At 40.9% G+C, this 11,556-nt stretch overlaps 1 protein-coding gene and 1 non-coding gene across 4 annotated transcripts in view; one reads left to right on the plus strand and one right to left on the minus strand.

Moving 5' to 3' along the window:
* The window catches only part of bmp2k (BMP2 inducible kinase), a 34,875-nt gene extending 24,006 nt beyond the window's left edge, over window positions 1-10,869 (plus strand). For 2 of the 3 annotated variants that reach the window (XM_088993479.1, XM_088993480.1), the window contains 2 exons: window positions 282-377; window positions 7,472-10,869. In XM_088993479.1, the coding sequence (XP_088849605.1) occupies window positions 282-377; window positions 7,472-8,430 (1,055 nt within the window). In that variant the 3' untranslated portion in view covers window positions 8,431-10,869. The remainder of the gene's footprint in view (window positions 1-281; window positions 378-7,471) is intronic. The other variant, XR_016114619.1, reaches the window with a different exon arrangement.
* Window positions 5,081-5,152, minus strand: trnaa-cgc (transfer RNA alanine (anticodon CGC)). The gene has a single exon. It is a non-coding gene; the product is annotated as a tRNA-Ala (tRNA).
* Window positions 10,870-11,556: the final 687 nt, after the last annotated feature.

Raw genomic sequence — 11,556 nt, forward strand, 5'->3', positions numbered from 1 at the left:
CCAGCTCGACAGCTAGCCAGCTACATCACTAGCTAACCTACGCTGCTAGCCAGCTTGATAGATATTGTTAAAAATGGCTAACTAAATGTAAATATTTAATGCTGTTCATAATATTCACAATTTTAAAGATAACCGTAAAATGCTAATATTAGCCTGTAATATTCTAACCTAACAATTTATAGCTAATAGATAGCTAGCCAAGTGCGCTCACGAGCTTTGCTTGTTTTGTTTTGTTATTTTTTGTCACCAACGTTTTGTTTGCCGCCGTGCTTCCGCAACAGACAAACCCGCCGAGGCCGACCAGCTCCCGCCTGCCTCCGTCAAGCCCCTGCCGACTGAGGACCTCTTTGGCTCGCTGCCGTTTGTGGCCAACGCAGGCAAGTTTTAAGGAGTTTCAGCCGCAAGGACCCTCCCCCCCATCCCATAATACACCCCCTCCCCAACCCCCCCTGGAGCCAGACCGACCACTTTTCTCTCCGACCGTCTGCTTACGTGATCAACTGTGCTAGTTTTCCGTTAAGTTTACTCGCTTGCGCCCCCCGTTGGGCATTGTTGGAAAAGCACTTCCTGGATGCCATTTTTTTTTAATTATTATTATTTTTATAATAATAATACATTTCATTTATAAGCGCCTTTCAAAACTCTCAAGGTCACTTTAAAGTCACCGGATACGTTTTTCTGTGGGTGAGTAGTGGCAGCCACACCCGGCAGTGGTCACTCAACCCGGAAGTAACTCAAATAGATAGAAAGTTAGCTAGCTAGCTAATAGATAACTCATAGATAGTTAGCTACATAGTTGAATAACTCAAATAGGTAGAAAGTTTGCTAGCTAGCTAGCCAATACAGTGATACACCTTGGCTTACGAACTTAATTGGTTCCCAGAAAGTGTGTAAGGTAAAAAGTGTCTATTCCAAACATTAATTTGCCATAGGAAACCATTAAAATGAGATTAATCCGTTGCCAGATCAGCATAAAACTTCATTTTCAACTAAATACGCCTTAAAACTACACACAATGTATTTTAGGTAAATAAATGTGTTATGGTATGGTAAATGTGCTATGGTATTATAATTAGTTATCTATTAGCTAGCTAATAGATAACTGATAGATAAATGAAATGTATCATTATTATTTATTCAGCGGACCAAAAATGTGACAATGATGAATCGCTTGCGCTTTTTGAATGTCTTTCACAAAAAAAAAATGTCAATCATTCCCTGAATGATTGACATTTTTTGTTGTTGTTATCGTCAATGTTTGTCCATCCAATCCAAAAAAGGGCTTTTTGAGTCTTCGTGTTAATCGCCACCATTGCTTAACTCCGCCCCCAATCCCATTGTAACTCCGCCCCCACTGTAGCCCCGCCCCCAAAAGGTAAGTTAGCCCCATCATTTCCTCGTCTTAACAGCCTGCTGCTTTTTTTTTTTTTTTTTTTTTTACTTCCTGTTACATTTTTTTCCCCGATCATTTGCTTTTTGCTCGCATGCGTCCGACCGAGCCTCGCTCAGAAACATCTTGTTCACGTGTACTGGTGGAAGATTCTAGAAAGACGAGACATGAAAACAACCTTGCTAGGTTAACAAACTTGTTGCTGTTTACATTTCTGTGTTTTTATTTTGTCTTTTTTTCATATTTTATTTTATTTTTTCCAAGCTCACAAAGCCAAAAAAAAAAAAAGTTCGGAAAATTGCTTGATATTGTCACGTGGCCTGTTAGAAGAAACAATTGTGTGCGCTTGGTTGTTTGAAGTTTGTATCTTACTGGCTTGTATTTCTTACAGAATGTTACTGAGAAATAAAAATTCGTTGAAAAAAAAAGCAAAAAAAAATAATAAACTACGAAAAACTTTCTTTTTTTTCGTTATTTATTTATTATATTTTTTGTTCCACCACTACACACCAAACGAGATGTTCCTGATGGGCTAGCTTGATGATAATAATAATAATAATAATAATAATTGCTTCTCCTCCTCTCGCGAAAAAATGCGGTATTTTTTATTATTTTTTTATGTCAATAAATCAGCCATGACATCTTTGCCAAATCTCCTCCGGCAAATTGGCGATCAAAATAATTTTCAAACAGATCGCAATTTTTTCAGATTAAAACTGCATTACGATACATGGTCGTTTTCTTTTTTTTTTTTTGCGCTACAAATGCCTTACAATACAGTACATGGTGGTTTTTGTTTTAGCCAAAAACGCCTTACTATATACATGGTCTTTTTTTTCGGGATAAAAACGCCTTACTATACATGGTCGTTTTTTTTTTTCGTCTTAATAACGCCTTACTATACATTGTCGTTTTTTTCGGGCCAAAAATGCCTTACTATACATAGTCGTTTTTTTGCGTGAAAAACACCTTACTATACATGGGGTTTTTTTTGGGCGAAAAACGCCTTACTATACATTGTCGTTTTTCGTGCGAAAACGCCTTACTATACACGGCTGATTTTTCCGACTAAAAACGCCTTACTATACATGGTAGTTTTTTTTCGGCTAAAAACGCCTTACTATACATGGTCGTTTTTTTCGGCTAAAAACGCCTTACTATATATGGTCGTTTTTTTCGGCTAAAAACGCCTTACCATGGTCATTTTTTTCGGCTAAAAACGGCTTACTATACATGGTTGTTTTTCGCGCGAAAAACGCCTTACTATACATGGTCGTTTTTTCGCGTGAAAAACGCCTTACTATACATGGTTGTTTTTCGCACGAAAAACGCCTTACTATACATGGTCATTTTTTTCGGCTAAAAACGGCTTACTATACATGGTTGTTTTTCGCGCGAAAAACGCCTTACTATACATGGTCGTTTTTTCGCGTGAAAAACGCCTTACTATACATGGTTGTTTTTCGCACGAAAAACGCCTTACTATACATGGTCGTTTTTTTTCGGCTAAAAACGCCTTACTATACATGGTCGTTTTTTTCGGCTAAAAACGCCTTACCATACATGGTCATTTTTTTTCGGCTAAAAACGCCTTCCTATACATGGTCGTTTTTCGCACGAAAAACGCCTTACTATACATGGTCGTTTTTTTCGGCTAAAAACGCCTTACTATACATGGTCGTATTTTCGCGTGAAAAACGCCTTACTATACATGGTCGTTTTTTTCCGCTAAAAACGCCTTACTATACATGGTCGTTTTTTTTCGGCTAAAAACGCCTTACTATACATGGTCGTGTTTTCGCGTGAAAAACGCCTTACTATACATGGTCGTTTTTTTCCGCTAAAAACGCCTTACTTTACATGGTCGTTTTTTCGCGCGAAAAATGCCTTACTATACATGGTCGTTTTTTTCGGCTAAAAACGCCTTACTATACATGGTTGTTTTTCGCGCGAAAAATGCCTTACTATACATGGTCGTTTTTTTCGGCTAAAAACGCCTTACTATACATGGTCGTTTTTTCGCGCGAAAAATGCCTTACTATACATGGTCGTTTTTTTCGGCTTAAAACGGCTTACTATACTACATGGTGGTTTTTCGCACGAAAAACGCCTTACTATACATGGTCGTTTTTTTCGGCTAAAAACGCCTTACTATACATGGTTGTTTTTCGCACGAAAAACGCCTTACTATACATGGTAGTTTTTTTTTGGCTAAAAACGCCTTACTAACATGGTCGTTTTTTCGCGTGAAAAACGGCTTACTATACATGGTCATTTTTTTCGGCTAAAGACGCCTTACTATACGTGGTCGTTTTTTTCCGGCTAAAAACGCCTTACCATACATGGTCATTTTTTTCGCACGAAAAACGCCTTACTATACATGGTCGTTTTTCGCACGAAAAATGCCTTACTATACACGGTAGTTTTTTTCGGCTAAAAACGCCTTACTATACATGGTCGTTTTTTCGCGTGAAAAACGCCTTACTATACATGGTCATTTTTTTCGGCTAAAAACGCCTTACTATACATGGTCGTTTTTTCGCGTGAAAAACGCCTTACTATACATGGTCATTTTTTTCGGCGAAAAACGCCTTACTATACATGGTCGTTTTTTTCGGCTAAAAACGCCTTACTATACATGGTCGTCGTTTTTTCGACTAAAAACGCCTTAATATACAAGGTCGTTTTTTTCGGCTAAAAAAACGCCTTACTATATATGGTCGTTTTTTTCGGCTAAAAACGCCTTACCATACATGGTCATTTTTTTCGGCTAAAAACGCCTTACTATACATGGACGTTTTTCGCACGAAAAACGCCTTACTATACATGGTCGTTTTTTTCGGCTAAAAACGCCTTACTATACATGGTCGTCGTTTTTTCGACTAAAAACGCCTTAATATACAAGGTCATTTTTTTCGGCTAAAAACGCCTTACTATACATGGTCGTTTTTTTCCGGCTAAAAACGCCTTACCATACATGGTCATTTTTTTCGGCTAAAAACGCCTTACTATACATGGTCGTTTTTCGCACGAAAAACGCCTTACTATACATGGTCGTTTTTTTTTTTTTTTTCGGCTAAAAACGCCTTACTATATGTGGTCGTTTTTTCGCGCGAAAAACGCCTTACTCTCCATGGTGGTTTTTTTCGGCTAAAAACGCCTTACCATACATGGTCATTTTTTTCGGCTAAAAACGCCTTACTATACATGGTCGTTTTTCGCACGAAAAACGCCTTACTATACATGGTAGTTTTTTCGCGTGAAAAACGCCTTACTATACATGGTTGTTTTTCGCACGAAAAACGCCTTACTATACATGGTCATTTTTTTTCGGCTAAAAACGCCTTACTATACATGGTCGTTTTTCGCACGAAAAACGCCTTACTATACATGGTCGTTTTTTCGCGTGAAAAACGCCTTACTATACATGGTCGTTTTTCGCACGAAAAACGCCTTACTATACATGGTCGTTTTTTTTCGGCTAAAAACGCCTTACCATACATGGTCGTTTTTTTCCGCTAAAAACGCCTTACTATACATGGTCGTTTTTTTCGGCTAAAAACGCCTTCCTATACATGGTCGTTCTTTTTGGCTAAAAACGCCTTACTCTACATGGTGGTTTCTCAAGAAGAATTCGAATCATACAACCTTTAATAGTCCCACTATGAGTACATTTGTAAAAATCCCACGTGGAGATGCCGGGGATTGAACCCAGGACCTCATACATGCGAAGCATGCGCTCTACCACTGAGCTACATCCCCATATATCTGACTTGAAAACACCTTACTATACATAGTATTTTTTTTGCACTGAAAATGCTTTACTATACAAAAATACAATACAAAAACACTGTACTATTCAAGGTTGTTTTTTTCCGACTAAAAACGCCTTACTATACATGGTGGTTTTTTCGCGTGAAAAACGCCTTACTATACATGGTCATTTTTTTCGGCTAAAGACGCCTTGCTATACATGGTCGTTTTTCACACGAAAAACGCCTTACTATACATGGTCGTTTTTCGCACAAAAAACACCTTACTATACATGGTCGTTTTTTTCGGCTAAAAACGCCTTACTTTACATGGTCGTTTTTTTTCACGCTAAAAACGCCTTACTATACATGGTCGTTTTTCGCACGAAAAACGCCTTACTATACATGGTCATTTTTCGCACGAAAAACGCCTTACTATACATGGTCATTTTTTTCGGCTAAAGACGCCTTACTTTACATGGTCGTTTTTTTCACGCTAAAAACGGCTTACTATATATACATGGTCGTTTTTCGCACAAAAAACGCCTTACTATACATGGTCGTTTTTTTCGGCTAAAAACGCCTTACTATACATGGTCGTTTTTTTCGGCTAAAAACGCCTTACTTTACATGGTCGTTTTTTTTCACGCTAAAAACGCCTTACTATACATGGTCATTTTTTTCGGCTAAAGACGCCTTACTATACATGGTCGTTTTTCGCACAAAAAACACCTTACTATACATGGTCGTTTTTTTCGGCTAAAAACACCTTACTTTACATGGTCGTTTTTTTTCACGCTAAAAACGGCTTACTATACATGGTCGTTTTTCGCACGAAAAACGCCTTACTATACATGGTCATTTTTCGCACGAAAAACGCCTTACTATACATGGTCATTTTTTTCGGCAAAAGACGCCTTACTTTACATGGTCGTTTTTTTCACGCTAAAAACGGCTTACTATATATACATGGTCGTTTTTCGCACAAAAAACGCCTTACTATACATGGTCGTTTTTTTCGGCGAAAAACGCCTTACCATACATGGTCATTTTTTTCGGCTAAAAACGCCTTACTATACATGGTCGTTTTTCGCACAAAAAACGCCTTACTATACATGGTCGTTTTTTTCGGCTAAAAACGCCTTACTTTACATGGTCGTTTTTTTCACGCTAAAAACGGCTTACTATATATACATGGTCGTTTTTCGCACAAAAAACGCCTTACTATACATGGTCGTTTTTTTCGGCTAAAAACGCCTTACTATACATGGTCGTTTTTTTCGGCTAAAAACGCCTTACTTTACATGGTCGTTTTTTTTCACGCTAAAAACGCCTTACTATACATGGCCGTTTTTCGCACGAAAAACGCCTTACTATACATGGTCATTTTTCGCACGAAAAACGCCTTACTATACATGGTCATTTTTTTCGGCTAAAGACGCCTTACTTTACATGGTCGTTTTTTTCACGCTAAAAACGGCTTACTATATATACATGGTCGTTTTTCGCACAAAAAACGCCTTACTATACATGGTCGTTTTTTTCGGCTAAAAACGCCTTACTATACATGGTCGTTTTTTTCGGCTAAAAACGCCTTACTTTACATGGTCGTTTTTTTTCACGCTAAAAACGCCTTACTATACATGGTCGTTTTTCGCACAAAAAACGCCTTACTATACATGGTCATTTTTCGCACGAAAAACGCCTTACTATACATGGTCATTTTTTTCGGCTAAAGACGCCTTACTTTACATGGTCGTTTTTTTCACGCTAAAAACGGCTTACTATATATACATGGTCGTTTTTCGCACAAAAAACGCCTTACTATACATGGTCGTTTTTTTCGGCTAAAAACGCCTTACTATACATGGTCGTTTTTTTCGGCTAAAAACGCCTTACTTTACATGGTCGTTTTTTTTCACGCTAAAAACGCCTTACTATACATGGTCGTTTTTCGCACAAAAAACGCCTTACTATACATGGTCGTTTTTTCCGACTAAAAACGCCTTATTATACATGGTCGTTTTTTTCGGCTAAAAACACCTTACTATACATTGTAGTTTTTTGTACTAAAAACGCCTTACTATACATGGCCGTTTTTCGTGCTAAAAACGGCTGACTATACATGGTGGGGGTTCTTTTTTCAGCAAAAAAGTACTGACTATACATGGTCGTTTTTTTCGGCTAAAAACGCCTTACTTTACATTGTAGTTATTTTGCGCTAAAAATGCCTTACTATACATGATTGTTTTTTCACGCTAAAACCGCCTTAGCATACCTGGCCGTCCGTTCCTTTTCCCCAACTTGAACCATCGTGTCACCCGGACAGGTTCCGACATGACGGCGAGCAATCCGACGACACCCGAATGCATCGTTGCCCTTTCTGCGTCGCCGCCGTCGACGTCCGAGGAGCAAAAGTCGGCCGTGCGAGGCGCCGACTCGGACAGCGACTTTGAGTCCGACCCCCCTTCGCCCAAAAGCAGCGAGGACGAAGACGAGGACGAAGGCCCGGCCAGCGAACAGGGCGAGGACACCGAACCGGAGAATCTGGGCCAGCGACCGCTCTTGATGGAGTCGGAAGAAGACGGCGAGGACGACGACAAGCCCACTTTGGACTCGGAGGACAAGGTGAAGACCGAGCCAGGGGACGCCACGAGGCTTCCGGTGGACGTCTTTGGCGCCGTCCCCTTCCATTTCGCCGGCCCCCGACGCTCGCCGGCCGAGGATTTCGACGTGTTCACCAAAGCGCCGTTCGGACGGAACCTCTCCAAGACGCCGCCCGCCGAGGGTCCGGCGGACGCCTTCGGTTCGGAGCCCTTTCCGAGCGGCGCCGAAGACGTCTTCCCGCCGTCCGCCGACGAGTCGCCGCGGCGGCGTCACAAGCTGACGTTACGCCAGCGCAAAGCCAGGCCCCACGGGACCCCCGCGGGCTGCAGGAAAAGCGCCAAAGCCGCCTTCCGAACCCCCGAGCGGCTGCGCAGGCACAAGAAAACGGGCCGGCGAGACTCGCAGAGCAGCAACGAGTTCTTGGGCGACTCCAAAGAGAACATCGGCGTGGACGGCGGCGGGCAAATCCCAAAGGACGACCTTCTCGACCCTTTCGGGGCCAAACCCTTCCACCCGCAGGGTGGGGGCTACGAGCCTTTTTGCGGCGGGGACGGCAACGCCACCGACGATTTCGGGGCGGCGCCTTTCGCCGACGCGGCGGTCCCCTCCCCCGCCGGATCTCGGCAGCAGACGCTGGAACTGGACCCCTTTGGCGCCGCCCCCTTTCCGTCCAAGCAGTGACGGACGCGTAAACGTCTTCTTTCATGACCGACCAACCGCCTTGCTGGAGCCCGGAAGAGTCCGCGTCGGACATTTTAAGTCATCCAATGACTTAACCCTTTGTGCTACAAAAACAAGATGGTCGTCAAGCCGCCATTTTGTGGATCAAGCAGCAATTCGACATGATCCACAATTGCCACATCTATTTGACTTTCTAAAAACTTTTTTTTGGGTGGGGGAGCAGTGTTTGGGTGGGGGAGCAGTGTTCTTTAATACTCATTTAAAATTAAATAAAAAAATCTATACCCCTCCCCCCAAAAAAAGACAAAAAAAAACAAGATGGTGGCCAAGCAGAGGCTCGTCCGCCGCCATTTTGTGGATCAAGCAGAAATTCGACATGATCCACAATTACATCTATTTGGCTGTCTAAAAACATTTTTGGGGGGGGGGCAATATTCTTTAATACTCATTTGAAATTAAACAAAAAAATCTAACCCCCCTCCCCCCAAAAAAAACAAGATGGTGTCCAAGCAGGGGCTCGTACGCCGCCATTTTGTGGATCAAGCAGAAATTCGACATGATCCACAATTACATCTATTTGGCTGCCTAAAAACTTTTTTTTTTTTTTTGGGGGGGGGGGCAATATTCTGTAATACTTTTGTTCTTTTAATACTCATTTATTTATTTTAATTAATCTGGTTTTTTTTCAAATAAAGTAGCACAGCATTAATTTTGCCCCCCCGAAGTTCTTTTTTGTATGCTCACAAACCAATGGCAACACAGCAAACTGTGATTTCTAAATACCCCCCACCCCCCCCCCAAAAAAACTCTGATTAAGTCTTCCTGAGCCCCTGAATGGGCGGGGCTAGAAAAAGTGCCGACACCCCGTTAGCGGGACTTTGGAGTTAGCATATCGTTTTTGTTTTCGCTGTTTTGAAACGACCTTCTTCTCCAAAACTGTGATTTCTCTCATGACTGTTCTGCACACTTTGTTTTGTTTTTTTTTTTTTTTTTTTTTTTTTTTTTTTTTTTTTGGGGGGGGGGGGGGGGGGACTATATACAGGTAACATCCGACTTACGACCGAGTTCCGTTCCGATGAAACAGTCGTAAGTCAAAATGGTCGTAAGTATTCAAAATGTTGAATAGAGACTCGGAGGCTAAATGACTGGCAAACCCCCCCCGTCCTTTGGTGCCATCACACGGTCGATTGCTGTGCGAGCGTGACATGCTTGGCTGGCTGGCTAAAATTGTTGTACGCGTTGCCGGCTTGCTAGCGCGTTGCGGTTCCAGGCGTAGAATTAACATTTTAAAAATAGGGTCTGGAGGTCGTGGTCGTAAGTCGAGTTGGTCGTAAGTCGGGCTGGTCGTAAGTCGGATGTTACCTGGAAAACAGTGGTACCTTGACTTATGAGTAAACCCCGCCCACCCCCGAATTATTTTGTAGTCAGAAGCCATTTTGGTTCACTTTTAATAATAATAATAATAATCCATTTCATTTCCAAGCGCCTTTCAAAACTCTCAAGGTCACTTTACGGTCACCGGATACGTTTTTCTGTGGGTGAGAAGTGGCAGCCACGCGCGCCAGCGTTCACTCAACCCAGAAGTAAGTCAAATAGATAGAAAGTTAGCTAGATAGCTAATAGATAACTCATATAGTAAGCTAGAAAGTTGAATAACTCAAATAGGTAGAAAGTTAGCGAGCTAGTTAATAGATAGCTAATAGATAACTCATAGTTAGCTACATAGTTGAATAACTCAAATAGGTAGAAAGTTTGCTAGCTAGCCAATACAGTGATACACCTTGGCTTATGAACTTAATTGGTTCCCAGAAAGTGTGTGTTCCAAACATTAATTTCCCATAGGAAACCATTAAAATGAGAATAATCCATTCCCAGATCCACATAAAACATCATTTTCAACTAAATACGCCTTAAAACTACACACAATGTACCATATTTTAGGTAAATAAATGTGTTCTGGTATTATAATTAAAGAAATAAACTTTTGAGTCGCAAAGGTACCCGTCGTGTGTGCGCTCACCCTTGGGCTAATTTCAAGTAAGGCAAGGTACCACAGGACGTCGTTTTGCCACCGATAAGCCTTACCAGCATTTTTTTTTATTTGAGGGTTTTGTTGCAAAGCACCTCGGGGAAAACTTTGTTCACCACTTGGATTTGAGCCCTTCTCCTTTCTATGCATGTCACTAAAAGGGATTGTTTGTTTTTTGGGGTGTGTTCTAACTCATCTTGTTGACTCTGTGAACTGTGGTCATGTCATTTTTTTGTTTTCATTTTATTATTATTATTATTTTTAATTTAGACACATTTCCTCCCAAGTGCTCTCTTTTGATGGTAACACGCAATCTGATATTTTTTTTAGGCTGATGTGTGGTTTTTTTTCTTTTCAATTTTGTATGGGGGAAAAAAAAGCTTGAGTTCAAATATATTTCACAAATGTGACTGATTTTATTTCTTTTTATTGCACGTCACAACTCTTTTAGCTCACACGATATAATATCGCACACAAAAAACGGCCTGAAATGATTAAGAATGCAAGCCAGGTAGCTAGCCAGAAAGATAGCTAGAAAGCGAGCTAGATAGCTAGAAAGATAGCTAGGTAGTTAGCTATAAAGCTAGCTAGAAAGATAGCTATTAAGCTAGAAAGATAGCTAGGTAGTTAGCTAGAAAGATAGCTATTAGTTAGCTAGAAAGCTAGCTATATAGATAGCTAGAAAGATACCAATACAGATAGAAAGATAGCAAGACAGCTAGAACGATAGCAAGATAGCTAGAAAGATAGCAAGATAGCTAGAAAAATAGCAATATAGCTAGAAAGATAGCAAGATAGCCAGAAAGATAGCTAGCTGGACTGCTAGAAAGCTAGCTAGAAAGATAGCAATATAGCTAGAAAGATAGCTAGCTAGACTGCTAGAAAGCTAGCTAGAAAGATAGCAAGATAGCCAGAAAGATAGCTAGCTAGACTGCTAGAAAGATAGCAAGATAGCTACAAAGCTAGCAAGATAGATAGCAAGATAGCGAGAAAGATAGCTACCTAGCTAGACAGCTAGAAAGATAGCGAGATAGCTAGCTAGATGGATAGCTAGACAGTGTATACTTTGCATTGTTAGTTTGCACCTCTCAAACCTT

This window comes from Hippocampus bargibanti, linkage group LG04, assembly GCF_051943395.1.
Source record: "Hippocampus bargibanti isolate YZ-2025 linkage group LG04, ASM5194339v1, whole genome shotgun sequence".
Lineage (NCBI taxonomy): Eukaryota > Metazoa > Chordata > Actinopteri > Syngnathiformes > Syngnathidae > Hippocampus > Hippocampus bargibanti.